The following is a 24,814-nucleotide window of genomic DNA, read 5'->3' as shown; positions in this document are numbered from 1 at the left end:
GATGGTCTTTATGAACTACAACTGTAATATGATATGAATAAACCAAAGTGAGACAATTTTGTTGTTTTGTCAGGTTCTGATTTTCAAATACATGTACAACTCTAGTCATATAGGGATAACTCATCAGTTGATTTTAAGTTTAGTTTGGGGGTTTCTGGAACTACTTGCACAAAGTCAGGTGTCTTGCCATAGGTCCTTACACACTTTAATCTGATCTGTTTCTCCTTGTTATTCAGCTGTGCCGTAGGTGTTTTGGAAAAGAAAAGTCTTTCTGGCACTGTGGAACTGGGGAGCCCCCTTCTCTTCTGGTGACATTGTGGTGTCCCAGGAATAAATGAGTTGCCAAGTTTAGTGATACATGTTTGAGAAATATTTTCTAGTAAGGGTGTTTCAGGAATTTTGAACTGCTGTTTTGGTGTTTTGATCATAGTTGTTTCCTTTGCATTATAATTACTTCTACTATTGGCTGCAAATTTTGGCTTTTTCCTTTCTTCCACAAGTGTCTGTGGATTTGGTAATCCCTGGGAGAGAGGCAGATTGTCTGTTTTTAAAGTGTTTTCAGAGGCACTCTCCATGTTACTGAGTAATCCCTGTTGAAAGCTGTCATCAAGGTTTTCAGGGAATGATATTTTATCTGTGGAAATATAGAGAAACAATAGCTGACTTCCTTGATGACATCACAGCATAATATTTAAGCTATTACATAATTTAATTTTAAAATATTACCCCTCACCAAATTATGTAATCAGACAAAATTATAACCAAGGTAACTGAATTGGGCAAAATAATTCATTTCTAAGGTCACTGGTCATGATTGGGGTACTGAGACATTCTTCATTTGGCACTGAACATGACCTTGACTGTCGTGGATGCTTGTCAAACTTAAAGGAGTTCAAACTACAACACTGCCACAATAGGGTGTGGCATTTAAAATTCTAAGTCTAAGTGTTGAATACTTACAATTATTATCTGTAGTAGGTACACTTTTGATTTTGATTTCAAAGGAAGCATTGACAAAGTTTGGATGAAGACTCCTCATAAAGGCAAATACTCGCTGGTAAGGTTCACAACTTAGAGGAGGGCATAAACATAGCTGGGGGGGTTGTAACTGGAATAGTTTTTTTTTCTGTATACACATAGATGGGCTTATAACTGAGGTGGCTTAAATCTGGAATTTTAAGGTATCACTCAGTTCTCTCTTCTTTCCTTACATTTTTTGGTGAGCATAAATGCAAAAATTTATACACTCCTTGATCTTAAAATGAAATCGATGAAGGCTTATCAAGTGAGAGGTCTTTTATGAAAAGCTATTAACATTTGGCAACTCAATTGGCTAGCACTAGTCCCTTACCAATAGATTTACTTTGACCTCCTCTCCATTTCTTGACAGTGTGCACTTGCATTTTTCTTCTGGTTATTACTATGTCGAGAGGACCAAATTGTTTTTGTTTCATGGCATCCTCTTTGGTTCTTTTTGTTGTATGACAAGGTATCCTTTCTTTCTTTTTCAACTTCTGAATGCTAAAAAGAGAATTGGTCATTATTAGATTCTGTCCCAAGAACTAATTACTTACCTACCACTGGTCATTTTGAACTTGCTTTTTTTGTCAGTACCTAGTAAATACTAGTGGTGTATTTTTGGGCTGATCAAATGGTATCCTTTCATTATTGCTGCAAGGCAAACAGAATGAAACGTTTTAGTGACGAAGAAAGTTAAGGTATAAGTGAAACTAAATGAGCAAGATAAATCACCCCATAAAAAGACCAAACAAATTGTTTCAGTTTGTAAGCTGACTAGTGCTAAAACTTCTCTTAACCCTATTACAACTAGCTATAGAAACATACCATTAACCATTTTGGAAAAGTACATCTCCCATTCAGAGGAGATAAAAAAATTGACAACTTCTTCTTTTATGAAGAAAATATGAAGCTAAGCTCAAAACAGCTGTCTCACAAGACTGTTATAAATGAAACCCAAACCGAACCACACAGGTTGGTTCTAGTCGGGTCGTACCCAGTCAAAAAGCGTACGATTCAAAACATTTTGAAATTTCTGTTATCTGGCAGCTCGGATGAGTCAATCATTGAACAAAAGGTGATCTATCTGCCTACCTTGACAAGATAAATAAACTCATTTCCGAATCGCCATGGAAGATGTCCCCGAGCTAGGCGACCCGACAGTCGGAGAAAGGAGAAGAGCAGAGAACTCCCACCTTCTGTGAAAACCTCAAGGCCCCGTTCAGCTTTCAGCGTCATAAAACGATAAAAACCGTTTCCGTAAAAGCTTAAAACTGATTGCTCTCAACTTTTTTATATAGTAAATTACGCCAAAGTTGACTTCTCCCCTACTGAACAAAGTTCCCGCGCTGGCGTGACGGCCGCGCCGCCCTTTGAGTTTCCCGCCAAAACTTGGTAGCCGCCCAAAAGGAATCCGCTGATAATTTTATTCTCACGGGCCCGCTCTTAAAAACCATTATGGCCGCCGCAGCAACACAACCGAGAAATATGCAGTTCTCGTTTGATAATGTCTCTATTGAGCAAGTAAACCAACAGAAAGGAAAAGGAATGTTTGCCAATAAGGATTTCAGAGAAGGAGAGGTTATTTTTGAGGAAAAACCGTTGGTCTGCAGTCAGTTTTTATGGAATTCTATATACAAGTACACGGCGTGCGGTGCTTGTCTGAAGTCCCTGGAAACAGCTGAAGAAATGGCACGCAGACTTTCGGGAAATGCGAGCTTAGAGCTTCCCTACGCCTCCAAATGTTGTGAAATAATGCGTCTGGGACAGAAAATCGTCAGCTGTCATCGTTGTCAGGTAATTTGTTCATAGAGATGCTCAAAAGCGCAAGATCTCAAGAAATGCAAACGATAGCTGACATGATCATCTGATAAGATCTGACTGGGACTGTACCATTGATTCTGACGAGTTTTTGGTATGAAAAGACGAGGAATGTTGGATGATTGAGTTATTGATAAACAAATAAATTTGATCGATCTATCAAATATATCTGTTCGATCGATCGATCAATCAATGGATTGGTCAATTTCAAGATTGATCAGTTGAACAAGTGACTGTTCGATTGATTGATCGTTCGATTGATTGATTGATTGATCGATCGATGGGTTAATTGATTGATTGATTGATTGATTAACTGACTGAATGATAAATTGAGTGCAAAAGTTTGTTGCTCTTTTTTATTTAATTCCATGAGTTATCATGCACACAATTGACAAAATTAGCGATTATAATTAACTATAGTTAATATACAATATTATTTATCTATGAGCAAACATTCTTTTCATTCAAACCTTGCCAACAAGTAAACAAAAGAACTCTTTATCTCCCAAACCAATATATTCGGTGATTCCAGAAAACATCCATACCCAACCACGGACGGCTTCCAAATTTAATTCCCTCTCCCCCTCCCCCACCCCCTTGCCTTCAGAAATTCCAGAAATGTTCTACCCCCACCCCAAGCCTTTCGAATTTTAAAATCGTTCACCCCTGGTCCCTTCCTGATTTCTGTTTTTTTTTACGTCAATACTCTAGAACTCCCTTTTTGATTCTCTATGCCTTCCAACAAAAAAGATTTTAAGATTTTGTGGAGGACTGTACTAAGAAAATATTTTATTTAATACAGGTTAAATATTGCAGCGAGGAGTGCAGACAGTCTGCTTGGGATCAATATCACCGAACGCTTTGTTTGGGAGAAAATAAAGGAGATCCTAGCCATCCTCTTGAACAGCTACAGGAAGCGTGGAGGTTGTTACAGTCTTCTGCGTGAAAATTTGAATCATTACTACATTATCTGAGATCTTTTGTGGAGGGTGGCTCAACAACCCAGGGATCTTTGTCTTAAGAAATCCTAGCAATTGAAAATGATCATGAATGCAGATCCTAATGTGGTGCAGTTTGCTTTTAAGTATTTTAATTTTTCGTTCATCATTTTCAAGCAAAATATGCAATAATGACTATATTATTGGAGGAAATTTAGATCTTGTGCCTTTTATTGTGTGTCTGCAGTTGTGTGGTGGTCGACAAAAATCAAAATTTCCACCCAGAAAAAATAAATGCCAATGTAAGATTGGTTTAAATCTTTAGGAAAATGCATTACCCTCCTGAAACTGCTAGTGTGATGCTTATTGCACAGATGATTGCAACAGTTTTACAAGTAAGTATTTTTATTGAAAGTCAGCTACATGAATTTTACATGTTTGGTGATTGATTTTATCATCGATACATGTTCATGTGAGTCTACAGATCAGTGTATAATGGCATAAGTGGTGCATCTTGGGTACTTACCATTTACATGGGAAAACCGGAAATTCCAGTTGGAAAATCAAATGGTTCGCGCCATTCCATTTGGGAAGCTGCAGAAATTATGGGCTGTGATTTGAGGTGATGCTATTTTTCTACTCTTTTAAGTCTCTTTAGCTGATGTGGACATACTTTATAGCAATTCCCTCTCCCGCGACGTCGCATTTAATTGTTTAATGTTTATGCCTGAAATTTCCAACCGGATGGTTTTTGTAAATGGTAAGCACCCCTTGTGTGCAAAAGTGGACAGTGCTGAAAGTGGACTCCAGAAGTCAGAAAGGTGGACATGTAAAGTGGTAGAAAACTTATAATCAGTTGTAAGATGAAAGTTTGGAACAGATTTTGATTGAACAGGCATAACTTCTTTGAAAAAACGCTTCGCTTTATTATAAATGGAAAAAATACAGTATTGATTGAATGGCAAATATTTCTTTCCCATTCTCATGAGCTGCAATGGTTTTATTTTGGAGAGTCTGCATGCTATACGCACAGTCATGTAACCCAGGCCAATTGAATACATGCTTCTTGTTTGACCATTAATTATTAGCACATCCTATTACTGTACAGTCAACTGCGTTGCATTGAATATCAAGAGTGAAGCTTTCAAAACATCTGTCGTTTACATTCAGGCACAAGATCCCCAGGCAGTGCAGAACACATTTGAATCCTTCTGTCACTCTGTGGTTAGCAAAGGGGACCAGATTGTTCACAAACTATTAGGGGATCAGTTTAAGGTTTGTTGGCAAGGGATCAAAGTTCATAATCTGTTTAAGCATGATAGTTCCCTGTACATGGAGTGCTGAGGCTTATGCCCGTTCCCTTTCACTCCCTGAGGAGCACAGCTCCATGGAAACTGGCCATCATCTCCCTCTGTTTTGGGCCAACTTTTCGATCTCTCAAGTCCACATGGAGTAATGGCAATAAAACCTTTTTTGTGAGCTCCAGCCATTTAGCCATTTATTGCACTTGGGTGCTTTATGAGAGGCATGATAGAGTTCTGTCAATAGCAGTGAAAGTAAAATGTTCATTTATGCTCAGACAGCTGACTAACAGAATTTCTATCCAACTGTTGTACTTATCTTTGGGCCACCTCGTAGACTGGACTGTCCCTTGTATTTGTTTGTCATGATGATATACATGTACACACCTCAAACAGCTATCATCTTGGTCTCAGGGGGTCTTGGTCTCTTACCATTTGCATGGCTTATTACAGTAATTCATGTTTGTTAAATCTATATATTATGTACTTAAACTGCAATAATTTTGATGTTTTTCCTTCTTCTTCTTCTTTTTTGCTAGGAACAATTAGATATTCTTAGAATGCTAATGTCTAATGCCCTGTTTGATGAGAAGTTAGAAGAGGTACACCTTAAAGAGATGTAAACGTTTTAATCGTCATCTTCTTTGATGAAAATTTGAAAGTAACCAGGCTTGTACTGTAACTACATGTCCAACAGCTGTAACTGCATCACGGTGACCATTGTACGCTCTCTAACTCTTGTAGCGTACATTACCTAAACTACAGTATTAATATAAATTTTAAAGAGAAATCTTTAAGCTTATGACTGTTACTGCCTTAATGAGATAATGAGTTTGTTACATAGATATCCTCAAGAGATGGAAATATGAATTCAAAGTGTCTGTTGCTGCATGTAACAACAGAAAGTGATCTCCTCTCTTCTGCCCAGCCTGATGAGTGTAAATTGTTGTCTTTATTTACTGCTGGCTGTGTAAGTTTGTTTCTTTTGTTTTATTAGTGGTTTAAGCCTGAGGGGTTCCAATCTCTAATGGCATTAATTGGAACCAATGGACAAGGTATTGGAACAAGGTACATATTAATTTACTTTGTTTTTTATTTGTTTTTGTCTTGTGCTATTTTATGAGAATTACCTGTAAATGAGGCCCCCAAACCTGGTATTTTATCAGGCATAATTCTCTTAGCTTGTGTTACTTGAACTTCATAATTTCATGTTTGTTTTGTCTGTTTTTTCTCTCTTGTCCACATGTACACAGTGCAATGAGCATATTACTGCTGGCATATTGCAATTGGACAATTGAACATTTGAACATTTTAGTATATTGCTGGTAGTTGCATGTATTACTTTTTTGTATATGAATAACACACCTAACTTTCAACTTAACACCTTAAAACTTCTAATTGCAGCTCACTAAGTACCTATGTTCACAATCTTGAAAACCTCGGTGACATATCCGAGGATGAACATCAAGCTTTGGACATTTTCATTGATCAGCTTTATGAGGAAATGGACAAAGGTATGGTTAAACCAAACGTGAGAATCAAAAAGATGTCGTACAGCACCATGTCAAGTTATTATCCTTTTTTGTCATCACCACTCTAGAGAAAACACACCATTGGATATTTTATGCATACACTCTATATCTACCAGTGTGCAAGATGAACACATCTTGTGCTTTGTGACTGACCACCTGAGTGGTCAAAAGGTGACTATCCTGCCAACTTCGGTTTTCACAGTGTCTTCTGCAAGAAAAGTGGTGTTTGTTGTACTAAATAATAAATCCACATTGATCAAGCTTGTCAGGTCAAGATGGCTAGATATAGCCTTCTCATTATTGAGTCATTATAAGCCTCCTACAATGAGTTTTTGGGGCTCCTCACGCACTCCTCCCCAAATGAGGACTGTATGGGAGGCTACATGCTGTGTGTCAGTTCATATAAAAACGTGCAAGAAAACCACAACTTGCAGCACCTGTACATTTTACATCTTGATGCAATAGGATATTGTATCGGACAAAAATGTTTAAAATGCGTTGTTTTCGGTGAACTTTTTCATCCGCATTGTCATCATGGTAACTACTGTCTCTCTGTTGGCAAATGTTCTTAAACACATTAGTTGACTGGTAAGTTTAATTACTGAGAGCAAGTGGAATGCTTCAGAGAGAGCGCCGATAAGCTCATAAACGCACGTTGCCTGCCTCTTGACACGACACCAAAACGTTTGTGACCCTGGTGAATACTTCTACAAGCGATTACACTTATCTTGGAAATGACAAATTCAAAGCAGAATGTAACTTACCGATCCTTTGTTCGCCAACACCCTGCCAAGAGTCTGAACACATGGACCGCATAGTAAAACGAACCATATACCATGCGCAACCGCGCTGCCCATGATTCTAGGGAGTTTAAGCAACGAAGACGGCGACGCTAAGGACGACGTCTAGTAAAAAGTGAATTTATTAGTGGGCCTACTTGTCTCAGAACTTGCTCAACCTGAATACGTAACGCCAGCGTTCAATTCCAAATGAAAATACAAAAAATTAGCCACTTTCGTTCACGTTCCCCAAAATACGCAGAACTTAGTCATTTCACGTTGTTGTTTTGCAGAGGACGGCAAAGAAATGTACAAAGATTTATGACGCACGTGCACAGCTATTGTTCTGCTCATTAAACTTTTTGTTTGGTGACGTTCTCGTTGCCGTTGCCGTCGTGGTTTGCTTAAGAGGGAGTTTTAGCAAATCACGACGGCGACGGCGACGGCGACGGCGACGGCGACGAGAGTGTCACCAAACAATTAGCAGAACAGTAGCTGTGCACGTGCGTTTTGAATCTTGGTACATTTCTTTGCCGTCCTCTGCAAAACAACAACGTGAAATGACTAAATTCTACGTATTTTGGAGAACGCGAACCGCAATGGCTAATTTTTCGTATCTTCTTTTGGAATTGAACGCTGTTGGTGCATGTTTAGCCTGAGCAAGTTTTTAGACCGATAGGCGTACTGAACTGATTTACACAGTTGCGATATTCGAAGGAAAAATATTAATTCATTTTTTACAAGGCGTCGTCCCCGCCGTCGCCGCCGTCATTGCTAAAACTCCCTAAGGTCCCTACTGAGGGCGCAACACAGCCATCCGGAAATCTGGACATGTGTGCCTCTTACAAGATATAATAACGATTACATTACTTGCAAAAAATTTCGGACGTTTAATTTTTGAACACTTTTGATCTCATTTCGGACAAATTTCGGACACTTTGCAGAAACATAGCTTAAATAAGTTTACGCCCACAAAACACAAATTAGACTGAACCAACACCTGTAAAAATAATTGTTTTACTGCACCCTCAAGGTTTTATAGGTACACCGACGTGAAAAATAACACAAATTATATCAAACCGTTACTTATCTCAAGCAGTGTCTCAACTAGAGTTCGCCTCATAAAGGAAACTAAGAGCTTTGTAGCTACCTAAAGTTTTGTACTGTACTGTAAATATTTCGGACGTTTGAAATTTTCGACGATTAAAAAGTTCGAACGGTTTTATTTTCGGACACTTTTTTTGTCGGAAATTAAAATCACCGAAATTATTCGCAAGTAGTGTTAATGAAGCCTTTTTCATTCTTTTATTTATTTATTTTTTTTATTTTTTTTTTACAGTTTCTGGCCAGTTTCTAAACTGTGAAGGTTCAGGACTATATGCTCTTCAAAGTTCTTGTGAGTGTTATATCATCAGTGGTAAACTAGCTGCAGTACTCTTAAAGCTTTATTCAAGTTTGAACACCAAACGTCAACACTGCGGAATTTTACGTTCTACTTCCAATTTGAATCGTAAAAAGTCGATCCTCTTTTGAAATGTTTAAAATTGCCAAACCTCGTGGATGAGGTTGAAACTTTCAATCAGTATTGATTTTTATGTGTGTGGTCCTTAAGACTGTTATGGTGGTAGATTCTAACTCTTTCCACAGATAGACCCAAGAAAGTCTTTTTTTTTCACTTTCCTCGCGCCAGTTGTCTCTTATTTATCTCTTTTTCACCTTTGCTGCGCTGTGCTTTCCTCTCCAGTTGATGGCGTGTAATCTTCCATCTGACCATTGCAGTGTATGGTGTTTGTATTGTAATGTCCTTGCGTTTTCTTACAATAGTGCTCACCAGTTTTACAAATGGTGTACTTTTGTGACGTCGATAAGTTTTATTCTTCTCGGTGAAATTCTATTGTTGATTTTTTTGGATAGGTAACCACAGCTGCGAACCAAACGCAGAGGTTACTTTCCCCTATAATAACTCAACCCTAGCTTTGAAGGCACTCAGCAGTATTCAAACAGGCGAGGTACATGTACTAGAATTTCACTCTATTAACGAGTAATGATTTCTTACGATCATTATCTTGCTTTAATTCTAAACCGTTACATAAGTTAAAGCATGTCCGACACACCCGATAAAAGCAATATCCGATACACCTAGAATACGTCCGATCGTCAATAAGAATGAAAAGAACGGGTCACCTCAGTTTCAGTCGAATCCAAGTGATGGTCCACATTTTCTACCCTCCCTGCTAGCGTTCCTCTTTTTTGCACAACCCTTGGTATTTCGTACCTCTCCAAAATGCTGCTTATTTCAGTCTTCTTAAAGTTTGTTACTACTAAAAGTGATTTAAATTTTTGCAGGAAATCGTCATTTGTTATCTTGGTGAGTGCGACAGAGAGAGAAGCCGTCACACAAGACAACAACTACTCAGGTGTTGATAAAAGATGTGTCACTTTTAATTGGTAAACTGTGGAGATGCACAAAGAAAAACAAATTCAAAAGAACTTGAATGAAGGTTAACCACGCACAGTAACCAACAGAACTGTGGTGATCTGTACGCAAGGCCTTGAAGAGTTACTGTAGAGTACAATGGTACTCAAAGGTCCTTGAATTTACTTTCCCAGTTTTTTTTTTTTTTTTCTGGCTAATTGTAAATAGTTTTAAACTGCACGAAACTCTCACATACATCCATATAAAATTGTAAGACCACAAGTACCAAAGTTTCCAAAATTGAGTTATTGCTTTCAAGTTTCCGAGAATTTTTCGTGTATATTTTACTTTTTAAGTCAATAAAGGGTCATGATCCTGAAGCTCAGCGAAACCGAGGTCTTTGTTGCATGTACAGGTTCCTTTCCGTTTTCTTAGCCTTGACCTGGCTCAAAAAAATCCGTTTTGGCGTGTCCAATCGAAACATTTTGATTTCATAGCTCAACTCAGTATAGTTTGTTGCCTTGTTAACTTACCGGGCGTCATAACTGACTGTGATGTAAATGTGTTCTTTCACTATTTTTAGGGAAAATTATCTATTCAGTTGTACCTGTCCAAAATGTGAATCTCAAGCTGGGGACCCAGATGTGACATCAAGTGAAGATGAGGAAGATTCTATGGAAGAAGACTCCTGACAATAACCTTATTCTTCACTTGTATTGTGAAGTGTTCAAGTGTGGCTATACAGTTTGAGCAGTACCAGATTTCTGCTGGAAATCGTTTAAGTTTTCCCCTTTTCTGAGACTAAACTCACCAAATTATTCAAGAGAGCGGCTTTTTGTTCGAACTTCACAAACGGATAATAATAAAAAAAAAAAACAGTGGATCGTCTCTTCACACTCAAGCCATGTTTCTAAGAAACATGAACTTCCTCTTCCTGAAAACAAATACCTACTTTGGTGTTAGTAGTTTTCGGTTTCATTTTCGCCATTTTGGCCAATGTGCCGGGCATAAAACGTTGCTCTCTTATTATGCGTATATTACCGTCAAGTCTCTGGCAAGAGAGAAACTCTCCCGAAGTACCAGATCTGGTCTTAACGGTGCTTTGACTTTTGAAAATTACTTCAGAGTTATAATTACTTGAAAGTTTGATGAGAACTTAGTTTTGCGATTTTGATAAGGCAATACATTGTAATTCGGTTTGTGGTGTGGGTAATTTCATAGTACAAACCAAGAATTACAAGAGAGACATACGATTTGAATTAACTTGTGGAATTTTCGCTTTTTGGCACGCGCTCAGTAGTTACCGTCACGAGGCAAAAACCGTAAAGGCAAGCAGAAAATGACAACATAAACATTGTGGATCAAGGAGACCCTCCCCTTATTTATGTCCAGTCCATTGAAAACCCAGGTTGTTTTCTTTATAGCATTTTTGTTGTGCTTCACATAGTCGTCATGTGTGGCATCACATCCAGTGTCTGCAAGACGCAATGGACCTACGAGAAGGGAAAAGAAGGAAAAGAGAACATTTCGTGCAGAAGCCAGAGTAAAATTTGTTACGTCTTAAAACTGGAGTGCTGTGATCAGCTTTTCACCGAAAATCAGTGCATATAATTTTTTTTATATATATAGTGTTTATAATGAGATCGAATTAAAACACTAATCACAGGGCATTAGTAATGTGTTTTACCCTTTATAACTGACTCTGCTGCCTTTTCAACACAGATTGCAGGTCTTGTTGCAATTTGCTCTCACGTACGAGTGCCAGCTGCAGTAACTTGGCCAATCGTGACGTCTGCTGTCCTTATCAAAATATGTACAACCTGAGAAAAACGGAAAGGGCTGAGTAATTTGTGTTTCCTTGGTGTTATCGTAGTCAAACTCGCGTCTTGAGAAAGAAATCAATTTTCCGACATTAACTTGTAAATATGTATGTCGAATAAGTCCCATTGGCCATCCGAACATCGGACGTTATTAAAATTGTAAAATCTGAGTGGCTAACTCTACGAAGTTGTTCTTAGAAAAAAAAATCGTCATTTTAAATGTCGATTATCCTGGACCGGATTAACGTACAAAACAAGTCTCGGAGCTATTTCTAACAGTCAATCAACAGCATAGGATACCCGAAATGTTTTCCAACCTGTCTCGGCCTCGAGTGGGTTCATGTGAGATCATTTGAGGTCCGGTCCCGTGTGAACGTAGCTACAACTGCACGACCAAGCCCTCCAGGCATCTAAACGGTGTGGGTCCTATTTCAAACGGTTCCAAAGTTGAACAGGTCCAAACTTTACATCGGGTCGAGACTGGAAAGGTAGGGATAGCAAGTCCCATGTAAACGAAAGATCTGTCCGATCCGATATTTCGATCCGATATATTTGGAACCAGTTCGGTTTGTCCCAAAAATAGCCATGATAGTTTTTTAGCCAGCCAGTTGTAGATTGAAAAACTCGAAAAAAAAAACAGCCTTTTTAAGCAGCCGATGCAACAGTGCTGTACTTACTGCATGTTGGCTTCGTTGTAGGGGTCTTTGTCGTAGGGGGCTTTGTAGTGGGTTTCATGTTCCCTGTTAAATGAAGGGAAAAAATTTGAGGAGCAAAAAATTTCACCTGATGAGAAAGAACTCTATTTTCATTGCTTTCTTTTAAGTACCTTTGGCTCGGCCATTGGCAGTGTGAGATTCAAACAAAATCTTGCCTTTTTAGTTGTAGTGCGGTAAATTCATACATTTTCTGGATCACAGAGTTACTGAGGTGTTTCGGGATCGTTCAAAAAAGGTCAAAGGCAATCCTTTACCTTTGCATACGTAAAACCTGTTGATCTCCTCTACATCCCACCAGCTGAAGTCGTGCTTGTTTCCAATGGTGCCTGTAAACTAATTATGGGCGTAGTTACTTCAAAATCCTTGAAAATGGAATCATCGGAAAAGTGGAGAGAGATGGTGCATGACTGTAGAGGAAGATTAAAGATTTGAAGTCTGGTGAACAAAGGTTAATTACAGAGGAGCACAGCCTAAAGTCAAGACATCTCGCAGTGGCCAGGCATCAAATTTTTATTTTAGATGCATTTCAAGTAGACGGGACATAAGTTCTAGTTTTGTGACTGACAGTTTTGATATCGTTCCAAATTTTCGTGAGACAAATTAATCATTGGTTCATTCTCAGGTAAATACAATTTGAAATCGGGAGAAATTTTTAACCAATAAGGGTGGTGAACGGTAAATGCGAGACTTTGCTAGAAGGCGAAAATGCTGTTTTTCTTTGCGAGCCCGACATATTTTTGACCAGAGTTTAAAGTGTTTTAACTGGGGAGACTACAGGACCCTTAAAATTCGACGAAAATTCAGCGAGACTCATGGCTTTTGAAGGACCCTGATTCACCACCGATCAATTTAAAATTCAAGGTTCGGCTTGTCAGAGAGATATTGACGATCTGGGAATTATTTAAGATTTGGATTCAGGATTTGGAAATCCAGGCTTTGAAAATTTAGGATTAAGAAATTCATGATAAGGAAAGTCAAGATCAGAAATCCAGGTTAAGGAAATTTAAGATTGGAAAATTCAGGATTAGGACATTAAACTCAAGATTTGGAAGTTCAAGATTTAGAGATTCAAGATTAGGAAAGTCAAGATTTGGAAATTCAAGATTACGAAATTCAAGATTTTGAAATTCATGATTTGGAAATTCAAGATTTGGAAATTCAAGATTGGGAAATTCAAGATTGGAAAATTCAAGATTAGGAAATTAAACTCAAGATTTGGAAAATCAAGATTTGGAAGTTCAAGATTTAGAGATTCAATATTTTGGCTGCGAAATATTACAAATTTAGGATTGGGAAATTCAAGATTTGGCCTGCCAAATATTGAAAATATCAAGATCTGGCTCGTCGAATATTGAAAATTGAAGATTTGGAAATTTTAGATTTGGCTTACTGAAATATTGAAAATTCAAGATTTGGCTTGCCAAATATTAAAAATTCAGGACTTTTACCCCTTCAATTTCTAAGTTTATCACATAGAATTTCAAATAAACAACGCTGTTTACCGTTTGCAAATATCTGCACTGCCTCCGGAGATATTTAATTTTAAAAAATGTGTAAAATATGCAAATGTTATGACTGATGATGTCATACACGCAACCAAGTATTTTATCAAGTTTATAAATAGCGCTATCTCGGTAAATTTGAGAACCCACTCTTTTCCAGTGCCCTCCAACCTGATTTCAATATTTTAGTGATTTTCAGCTCGAAAAACATTGAACAAGGCGATGGACTCTCCAAACATATTTATATGCTTCCAAGATCATGCAGACGAGGAACCATTGACAAAAATCAATATGGAACACCAAAGGTGGCCAGAAAAGCCTTTAATATCGGGAGGTCTGGATACTAGTATGTTGCCATGGTAACAGAAATGTTCAGCTTATATTGTTGAGCACCTGTAATAGAATCTTACTGCAAAGAATCAAACATTTCTGATACAAATTGGTTGAGATATCCTTGTTTATCATATTTGATCAAAATTCGGTTGAGTGTATGACATCATCACTTGCAATTGGCTAACTTTCTTATTTAAAAAAATTGAATATCTCTAGAACAAAAGGAGATATTTGACAATGGTAAGCAGCATTTTTCTTGTCACACAGACTAATTGTCTATGCTTTAAACTAGCTTAGATTTGCATGAAAGATGAGATTTTCGTCATAGTAACACTTTCAGAAAGAACTTGCAGATGTGTCCTTCACTTCAATCGTTGTTAGCAGTCTACCATCGTAGCCTGTCTTAGCAAAGGCAGTCTTTGTATAATGCATGATGCTCGGGTAGTCATGAGGGGTTCCACTGGTGTCGTAATTCCACATGTCGTTGGGCTTATTTAACACGGTTTTCCAACCTAAAAAAGGAATCAATGTAACGGTCTAAATGCTATGAGCTGCAGAAACTGGATATCAAATCGGCAAGTTTAAGGATTGTGATGCGGTGTGTACAATCTCTGAGGTATTATTTGGGGAGTTCATTCCACTAGAATTTAACAATCTAACTATACAGACTGGGAATATGGTGCGTCATTGTCAGCAAAATTGACTTTTTGCATACAATGACTTCATGAGTATTTTCATTGATAATTAAACTTGTCATCGTCATCATCACCATCATTGTCGTCGTCAGCAACATGAAAAAAAAGTTAAGTCTGCATGCAAGCCAAGTGGCCCATCAGGGCGGCGCTTATTTCCGGTTTCAGCAGCATGAAGAGACTAGGCGTATTTCAGCTCCTCCCTGGATGTGATGCTAGTCCGCCGCAGGGCTACCCCACTGGCCCCCAGCATTTAATTCGACGGTACCCATGTATACGCCTGGTAGAAGGAGTCACTGTGAGAGTAACGCAACACGATTTCCCCGGCTAAAACTCGAACCCGGAACGCTAGATCCATAGTCGAGACCACGGCTGTACCTCCAAGCCTTCATCGTCATTTCCATTGTCATTATTTACTCAAAACAGAAACTGAAAATACAAAGCAAACAATAAAAAAAATTGTTGCTGTTTAGTCAGCAAATAAAATCAACAAATGACGGCTACTCACCATCCTGTAGGTTTTCCTTACGAATTCTCACATATTGATCACGATCCGGTCTGTCCTGTTTATGTAAAAAGCCAAGGGCGTGTGCTGATGGAAACACAGTTAACAGATCACTATTTAGAAACAGCGGTAAAATAAAGAACAAAGAAGAGTGCACGGGACTGAGCTGGTGAAAATATCTGTTACATGATTACACGGAAAGAACAACACAGTGCATGCGCAAAACCTTGGGACACGAAAACTTTCCATAAATGCTATATCATTGTCCTCACTATATATAGAAACTGTAATGATTCAATGTAGTGCCCGGGCGCTAATTTACTCCAAGTAGCTTAAGGAATTAAAGTGCCTATGAAGTAAAAAATAATTGCTGCTTCTTTGAAAGGCTTATCAAAGTAAAGAAGAATGGCGTTTCCCTTTTTAGAATATCTTTTTTCGTTCTAGAGATATTTACGGTTTTGTATTATGCAAATGAGGAAAGTGATGATGTCATAGGTGGTTCCACTTGAACAGTAAAACACTGAATCAAGAATATATCTAGGGAGGGAGCATGCGCGGGGCTAGCGTGAGGACGCACACTTTGTGAGGGAGCAATATCGTCCCCAAAAGATAGAGTAAATCGCTGGTTACTTCTATAAAAACTACTATATGCCGGATAAAGGCAAGACCTACAAGGATCCAAACGTGCGAACATGGCGGACGCCGAGCTTCAAATAACGTCTAAGGTTAACAATGACGAAGCGCTGTCTGGCGCCAACGAGAAACCGCATCAAAGGCTAGTGTCGAGGAGACTAATCTTTTAGAACTAAAGGAAATGTTGGTTGATATTCAGATTACGGTCTCCAATATTCTCCATGAAAACTCAAAACTCGCCAACGAGGTCGCTGAGCTACGGAACGCCTTCTTGCAACAGAAAGGTGAGCTTACCAACGTTAAAACCGCCTTAGCCAAGTGTCAGAAACAACAAGACGATTTGGAAATTCAGCTAGCCGCAGCGAGAAAAAAAAACAACGACCAAGAAGCGGAAATCGCAGAATTATACGATCTCCAAGACGCACTGGAACAATATACTAGAAAAAACTCACTCGAAATCCACGGAGTCCCGGAATCCGCGTACACCTCAACCGAGGAGGTTGTCCTTAAGCTCGCCAAGGCTTTAGACGTGGATATAAATCCAAACGACATCGAAATATCACACAAGCTCCACCTGAAAGGTGTAAAACCAATTATTGTAAGGTTTCAAAGCCATAAAGCGAAAACAAGAATGTACAAGGGGAGAGCCAAGTTGAAACATGTCCGCGTCTCTGACCTATATCCCGACTCAACAGCGGCAACTAGAGCAGAATCAGGACGAATCTACCTAAACGAGAACCTAACATCCTACAGGCGGGATATCCTTAAACAGGCGAACCAAAAGCGAAAGGATGGTTTGTTGACATCCGTGTGGTCAATGGACGGGAAAATATTCGTCAAAACCTCCCCGGAGGGAAGCCCGATCAGAATCTATGAAAAAACTGACCTGGAGAATCTCTAAGGTAACCACAGTAGTATGATGTACTCTTAGACTTGTAGGTGGGGACAGGAACCAGGTGTCCGAGAGGCCAGAAGGAAAACTCTTAAATAAGTTTTTGTTTACTTTTTTTTCTTTTCGTGTTCGCTTTATTTCTTTATTAATTTACCATAATTTTCAGTTTTCTGCATGTCTAACAAGCTAACTTATGACATTACATCGTTAAACATAAGAGGATTAAGAGAGCAAAGTAAAAGGAGGAGTATTTTTTCGTACCTTAAAGATCAAAAATCGAAACTCTATTTTCTACAAGAAACATATTCAGAGGTGAACAATGAAAGTATTTGGAGAAATGAATGGGGAGGTAAAATATTCTTTTCCCATGGCACCAAACACAGCAAAGGTGTTTGCATTCTGATCCATCCCTCGGTGCAAGACAAAATCGAGTATTCTTTCAGCGACAAGTTCGGAAGAATCGTGTTAATTACTATTTTTATCAACTCTTTAATGCTATCGCTCTGCAATATTTACGCCCCAAACAATCAAGGTGAACAACTAGAATTTTTGCAAGAACTAAATAATTGTCTTATAGACAAATCAGAACTGACTACACTGATCGTAGGTGGCGACTGGAATTGCACTTTATCAAAGAATGATAAAATTGGTGGCAAGCCCTGGAAAGCAACCAATTATAGAAATTTAGTCCTGACTAGTATGGAGATACTAGATCTCGTGGACATTCAAAGAGAACGACATCCAAAATTGCGCAAGTATTCTTACGAATCTAAAGTTTTAAAAGTAAAATCCAGGATAGACATTTTTTTGGTGGCCAAAAACTTGACACAATGCGTCAAAAAGAGTGAAATCTATCCTGCTATAGCGCCTGATCATAAAGCAATTTACATATCATTGTCTTTGTCTAATGAAACACCTAGAGGACGCGGACTCTGGAAATTTAATAACTCTCTGTTGAATAATGAAGATTATGTCAACAAAATACGTAAAACATATTTTCAAACTTGCTCTTATTACTCCAAGTTAACCGACAAACGGCTTTTTTGGGAGATGCTCAAAATGGAAATTAGGGCAGCAACCATCTCTTTCAGCAAAAATTTAGCAAAATCAACAAATTGTAGGGAAATGGAAATAACACGTCGACTTCAGGTGTTAGATGAGTTCATTTGTAATAATTTTCTTTCCCCTGACATTGATCAGGTCTTAAACGAATTTGAGGATCTCAAAACAGAACTTCAAACAATATACACCAAGAAGGGAAAGGCAGCAATCTTTAGATCAAGGTGTAGATGGGTGGAAAAAGGTGAGCGCCCCACCAAATACTTTTTTAACTTAGAGAGAAGAAACTACAATAAAAAGACTATATCTCAACTACGGATGGAGGATGAAACGATTATTAAAAGCGAGACCCAGGTTTTAGACGCTATTGAAAATTACTTTAATGATTTATACACATCAGCATCTAGCGCAACACAGGAGGAATACGATAGCTTTATTCAGGAATTGCGCCTGCCTAAGCTTTCTGATGAAGAGCGAGATGAACTCGAAGGCCTTTTAACGTACGACGAATGTAAACAGGTTTTAGAAACTTTCCAAAATGACAAGTCTCCAGGTGAGGATGGTTTTACGGTAGAATTTTATAAGTTTTTTTTCGAACTGCTTGGACATAATCTCGTCGAAAGCTTCAATGAAGCTTATGAAACAAATGAGCTTTCCATCTCCCAAAGAAGAGGTATCATTACTCTTATACCAAAGGAGGACGGCTGCCTGTTAGCTTTATCGAACTGGCGACCAATAACTTTACTTAATGTTGACTGCAAGATAGCAACTAAGCCCATAGCTAGGAGAATAGAAACTTCGCTGCCAAAGCTAATAAACTCGGACCAAACCGGGTTTATAAAAGGGCGCTATATTGGGGAAAATATCCGCCTCATAATCGACATTATGGAATATACTAAGAGGCATAACATCCCAGGTATTCTAGTGTCTCTAGACTTCAGAAAAGCCTTTGACTCACTTGAATGGCCCTTTATAATGAGAACACTGGATGTCTTCAATTTCGGTACGAGTATTCAAAAATGGGTTAGCACCTTTTACACCAACATAGAGAGTGCAGCATCAAACAATGGTTTTTTGACAAACTGGTTTCGGCCGTCTAGAGGAGTCCGTCAGGGGTGCCCACTATCCCCGTATTTGTTTATTCTTTCAGCAGAAATAATGGCCAATAAAATCCGACAAGACCTACACGTCAAAGGAATTGAAATATTAGGAAAAGAACTGAAATTGAGCCAGTATGCAGATGATACAAATCTTTTGTGTGCTGACCTGGCCTCTGTCGAAAAGGCCTTAGAAATAATCGATAACTTTGGTACGCTAGCAGGCCTTAAATTAAACCGGAAGAAAACAAAAGCGCTCTGGTTGGGAAAATTGAAAAATAATAAGGGCAATCCATTACAACTGAAATGGTTACATAACCCGGTTAAAATCTTAGGAATCCATGTTTCGTACGACGAAAAAGGAAATAACCAACATAATTTCAACCACAAGTTACAAAAATTGCAAACAAATCTGGACCTATGGAGGGCACGTGACCTTACACTATTTGGGAGAGTACTAATCATAAAATCTCTGGCACTATCACAACTCGTTTACTCAGCATCAAATCTCAATGTACCTCAAGAAATAATACCAATAATCAAAACAAAACTGTTTAGATTTCTATGGAAAAACAAAAAAGACAAAATAAAAAGAGAAGGGCTCTATCAAGATCGAGATAAAGGGGGTATACGTATGATCGATGTAGAAACTATGATAAAGGCACTGAGGTTAGCTTGGATTCCGAGACTTTTCGCACCGGGAAGAAAAAACTGGAAAACTGTTCCAGACCATTATCTAGGAAAATACGGCGGTCTGAGCTTTCTTTTAAGATGTAACTACGACACAAAATATATCGACGGTTTGCCATCTTTTTATAAAGACATTTTAAAATTTTTTAATGAATTGAAAACCTTGTATAACTATGACAGAGGACAGGATATGATCGTATTTAATAACAAAGAAATCCTCGTTGGAGGGAAGCTCATTTTCATCAGTGAATGGCTTAACAACAACATTCTTTTCATACAAGACCTGTTGAACAACAATGGCCAGTTTATGTCTTATCAAGAATTTAAAAACAAATTCGCTTGCAAAACAAACTTTCTCCAATTTTATCAAGTTGTAAGTGCGATACCGAAGCATCTAGCCACAAAAGCGAAAAACACATTACCACCAAAAAGCGAACCATACATCGAGAACAACCCTCTTTTCCAACTAGACGACTTGACAGAAATTAACTTAGTCAAAGCCAAAACTAGGGACTTCTATTGTTTAATTAACAAAAAAATTCACACGAGGTGTCAAACTGGCCCAACGAAATGGAATCAAACCATGCAGTTGGATGGGGAGACATGGGAAAAAATATTTTCCTCGCTGAAAAACATTTGTAAGGGAACAAAATTAAAAGAATTTCAATTCAAACTTATTCATAGAATTGTTGTAACAAAAAAGGAACTTTTTAGATACGGAATCAAAACGGATGATGAATGCCTCTATTGCGCTGAACATGATTCAATCGACCACACATTTAATGATTGCGAATTTGTTAAGAGCTTTGTTAAAAACGTCATCGACTGGTTTAATGCTGTCAATAATTCGAATTTTAGTCCAACAATAGAAGAAAAACTATTTGGCATCATGCCCGGCTCATACGATAAAACATTATTAAAGAAATTTAATTATACGATCTTGTTTATGAGATTCTACATCTACATCTACTTGTAAGATGCAAAACAAAGCTATTCACCTCTCCACTTTCGTTGATAAAGTGTTAACCAAATACAGAATAGAACATCTTTCTTAATAATTAAATAGGAAAAAACACCCCTCCTCCAAAGCATTATAAGCGACATGTACTTGTATACACACCTATTTCACTCAGTAAATATTTTAATTGGCACTAGTAACAATGTAAATACTGTACTTGTAAACACACTTATATTATATTATATTATATTATATTATATTATATTATATTATATTATATTATATTACATTATATTATATTACTTATATATTATAATTAGCACTTGTAATAATGTAAATACTGCTCTTGTAACAATGTAAATACTGTACTTGTAATCACACTTATATTACTTATACACAATAATTAGCACTTGTAACTATGTAAATACTGTACCTGTAAGCACATGCAGATAACAAATAAAATTAAAAAAAAAAAAAAAAAAAAATATTGGAGCAGTGTTCTTCAAACTTGGCACCACAAATGTGCATCACAAAAGAAACAGAATGACACCTTCTGTGTTGTTGCCATGGCAACACTTTTGGCTCCAGTCTCTTTCTGTGAAAAACCAAATATGCCAATTTGCAACCCTTCGAAAAGGGACAGAGGGTTTTGCTGGGAACGCACATGATTCCCATATTGTCTTAACTCTCCCCATTAGATTGTTGGGAGTGGATGATCCTTGTTTAAGATAAAATCTGGTAATGTTAGTTTTAATTAAAACAGGACCAGCGGCATAACTGTTGTCATGGCGATGGCACGACAGGTGTCATTTTGTTTCTTTTGTGATGTACATTTCTGGTGCCAAGTTTAAAGAACACTGCTTTAATATTTCTAGAGATATTCTTGATTGAGTGTTGAACTGCTTTAGTAGAACCACCTATGACGTCATCACTTATAATACAAAAGCGTGAATATCTCTAAAACAAAAAAAGATATTCCAAAATGGAAAACGCCATTCTTCTTTACTTTGAAAAGCCTTTCAAATCAGCAGCAATTATTTTTTACTTCATAGGCACTTTAAGGAAAGGCGCTTCGATTTCTTTTTGAACATATACCTGAATATGGTGCAATGCTTTAATGTAAAAAAACAGATACTTTACCCTAAACTGTTTCAATATGGGCCCTGAGCTGCTTGTCATAATGTGATTACCTTCAGACGGAATTGGAATAGGCTGCGCTTATTGGAATGGTGGGGGGGGGAGCTATCACAAAAACTACACTCAAGGGGGAGCGCTAATTAGCAAGGGGCGCTTGTTGGAAGGGGGCGTATTGGAAAGGGGCTCTGATTAGAATGGGACGCTTATTAAGAGGGGGCACTTATTGGAACAGGGGCGCTTATTACAAAAAGCACTCGAGGGGAGCGCTTCTTAGAAAGGGGGCGTTTATTGGAAGGAGGGTGCTAAATCGAATCATTACAGTAAAGTTTATATTCCTTTGTCACAGTGAATTATTTGTTAAAGATGTTATGGGCGATACATGTTTTGCTCAGATCCCATAGCTGTCTTAGCTTATAGTGTCACCGGTTTCTTCTCACCTATTTCGTGAATCACGACACCTTTATCCCAACAACCTTTCGCCAGATTTAGATGTTGCCGTCCTTGCCAGCAGATCATTCCAACATTAGATGAGCAGCCAGCTCTGCGGAGTAAATCGAAAATAGGTGCTCAGTAGCAAATACGGCCAAATTGTTGTTTCTGCCACCTAGTTATAAGTTACGATTTTAATCAATAGAGACAGATTAAGAGTGGGACAGAGTATTTCATTTTGAGCACCGCTAAGGTAGTCAAACATGTCAAATAGTTACAATATGCCCACTGTTGTCGAGGGCATTCGAAGCGAATGTGGGAATATTACTGATCAGTCTCTACCATAAAGTATCCTGTATTACTAGTCGTTCCTTCTTGTAAACTGGAGAAAACATCTCTGGTTTGTCTTTTTTCTAAACTTGATGCAAGTCACTCGCTCATAGTATGCCATGACTTCCTTTATCACTCGAACAGCCTGAGGTTCATTTGCTAGGAGAGAACATCAACTGAAATAAAATTTAGTTGTATCCCTCAGCTCAAAGTATAAAGAAAGCTTCTAGCTACACACACAAGATTCATCTCCAGCCTTTCATATACATAACACGACCTACGGCTACTTCAGAAAATCCTTCAAAAGAAACGTTACGTAGAATTATGCCCACAACAAACTTAAAAAACTGTCCTCACGATTTAACATTATTGACAAAAAAATATCAGTTTTTGTCCCCGACAAAAACCTCAACCCCTAATAGTATGCCTCTCGAAGTAGTTGATAATTATACTTATTCACTCATTCTATTTACACTAATTCAATATGTGGACACTGTCAATGAAAAATAATGCAATTGCATCAGTCATATCAGTTACCAATGGAGCTGTGGTATACATAGTACATTATTCCATTTGGCCATTTCCTCCTTTTATGGCCAGCTCTTGCAGGGTTTGGGATCATGTCACCGTACAATACGTGGCCTGGGACGTTGATATTTTCCTCAAAAAAGTGAAAAAAAGTTCAACAAAACCTACATTCTTAGTTTTAACAAGTACGGCCACAGTCTTTTAATAAACATCTTTTTCCTAGTTACACTGTGGAATTCGTCATTCCTGTTTGATTTACCTTCAAATGATACAAAAGTCGTCACTTTTGATTTTTGAAATCCCTGCTGTGCTTTCCTAGGCCTCTAGGATCGCAACTTTCGTGATTTACCGCCGGTTTAAACGCAAAATTTAATTTTATGGGCATTACTTTTACACTTATAAAATAACACTAAAAACCTCCACACACCGTAAGGTACACGCTCAACTGAGGTCGCTTCCATAGCGGAGACCAGCAACATAAACATAGCTCTGAAAGGTATCATTTCCATCGGTTCGGTTAGAAAACATACAAAATTGTCATCCCATATATTTGTCTTTTCTTTAAACAGCTAAGGGACTAATACGCTGATCTGCAAATTACTGCTTGAAATAAACATTCGGCTTCGGTCCAGTTGTAGGAGACTTGAAAAGAAGTAAAACTGAAAAGAAAAGATCGGGTACTCTTCCCAGAGATGAGTGTCACATGACGGCAAAATGTAAGCGAACGAGTCATGTACTTGCGAGCGGGAGCTTATAGAACAATCTTTCTCCACTTTCCTTGCATTTTTCTTAGCATCTCTACCTTTTACACACGTTTTCTGTCCCTATCCTCTGCCCCAAACTGAATGTGAGCACGGAGGTACACTTGCAATTTTTACCACAATTTTGAAACGACAACTGAGCTTATAAACTGTATATGAAGACTCGTTTTAGTCTTTATTACGCTACGAAACAATGCTCTTAAACCGATTAGGCCTTTCTCAACCTGGACGTTATGTTCCGGGTTCTTATTAATATATGTTCAAAACAACACTATTTCCAAAACGAAAACAAAGTTCAAAATACTGCTGATTTGTGACTTAAGGGAAGATCTTATAAGTTGTGCCTGTCGTTCTAAATGTTGCTGCTATACTGATTTTACAATGTGTAGTTTCAACTAGTATTATGAACTTGGTTTCATTAAAAGCAGAAGTTTAGAAAACCAAAATTACTCACGTATTCGATGGTTACCAGCTTCGCTTTTCTCAGATAAGTGAGATTAAGGATCGTTATAATACGGTACTTTTTCCGTCATGAAAATCGACTGTTTACAATGAAGGTGCATATAAATAACGAAGGTAGTTTCAGCTGCTCAAATGCAGGAAATAAACTAGTAGGACCTATATCAGTAATGTAAGTTCTCGTCAAGAGGTGGGACTTTCTCAAATCCTAAAATAAACAGTTCAAAAATCACCTCAATACTGTTTGGGCGAAACTAGTTTGCTTGTTGGGAGAGCTTCACAGCTTTTATTATCAATACCTTACTGAGTTCAAAGAAACTGTTTCCTACGAAAATTTGGCCGGTGATTACAATCTCTTCTTCTGAATCAATTAAGGAAACCAGACTGATTTTAGATTGTAACACTTGGGTAATCTTTTGGTAATCAAACTCTGTTTATAACTGTTGAATACCACCCTAGAACGCTGACC

General features: G+C 38.0%; 2 protein-coding genes and 1 pseudogene across 2 annotated transcripts; 1 reads left to right on the top strand and 2 right to left on the bottom strand.

Annotated features, from left to right (window-relative positions):
• Positions 1–89: 89 nt before the first annotated feature.
• On the bottom strand, positions 90–1,792 carry LOC145477534 (uncharacterized). Its single transcript, XM_081455538.1, has 2 exons — positions 1,352–1,792; positions 90–634 (listed from the first exon to the last, which is right to left on the bottom strand). The coding sequence occupies exons 1-2, from the start codon at positions 1,539–1,541 to the stop codon at positions 102–104; spliced, it is 723 nt and encodes a 240-aa protein (XP_081311664.1). The 5' UTR covers positions 1,542–1,792; the 3' UTR covers positions 90–101.
• A 131-nt stretch (positions 1,793–1,923) lies between these two features.
• Positions 1,924–11,467, top strand: LOC145477502 (protein-lysine N-trimethyltransferase SMYD5-like). The gene is made up of 11 exons (XM_081455535.1): positions 1,924–2,814; positions 3,641–3,762; positions 4,102–4,171; positions 4,947–5,051; positions 5,617–5,679; positions 6,075–6,145; positions 6,482–6,591; positions 8,728–8,784; positions 9,303–9,397; positions 9,735–9,805; positions 10,388–11,467. The coding sequence occupies exons 1-11, from the start codon at positions 2,476–2,478 to the stop codon at positions 10,494–10,496; spliced, it is 1,212 nt and encodes a 403-aa protein (XP_081311661.1). The 5' UTR covers positions 1,924–2,475; the 3' UTR covers positions 10,497–11,467.
• A 13-nt stretch (positions 11,468–11,480) lies between these two features.
• On the bottom strand, positions 11,481–23,634 carry LOC145467283 (astacin-like metalloprotease toxin 1; annotated as a pseudogene).
• Between the last annotated feature and the right edge of the window lie 1,180 nt (positions 23,635–24,814).

The sequence above is a fragment of the Orbicella franksi genome, chromosome 2, assembly GCF_964199315.1.
Source record: "Orbicella franksi chromosome 2, jaOrbFran1.1, whole genome shotgun sequence".
In the NCBI taxonomy this organism is placed as follows: domain Eukaryota; kingdom Metazoa; phylum Cnidaria; class Anthozoa; order Scleractinia; family Merulinidae; genus Orbicella; species Orbicella franksi.
This window is presented reverse-complemented; position numbering and strand designations above follow the sequence as displayed.

Coding starts and splice junctions, on each gene's coding strand:
- LOC145477534 (XM_081455538.1), bottom strand. CDS start 1,541: ATGACCAATTCTCTTTTTAGCATTCAGAAGTTGAAAAAGAAAGAAAGG. Junction 635..1,351: donor AGGTCAAAGTAAATCTATTG/GTAAGGGACTAG, acceptor ATATTTCCACAG/ATAAAATATCATTCCCTGAA.
- LOC145477502 (XM_081455535.1), top strand. CDS start 2,476: ATGGCCGCCGCAGCAACACAACCGAGAAATATGCAGTTCTCGTTTGAT. Junction 2,815..3,640: donor TCAGCTGTCATCGTTGTCAG/GTAATTTGTTCA, acceptor TATTTAATACAG/GTTAAATATTGCAGCGAGGA. Junction 6,592..8,727: donor TTATGAGGAAATGGACAAAG/GTATGGTTAAAC, acceptor TTTTTTTTACAG/TTTCTGGCCAGTTTCTAAAC.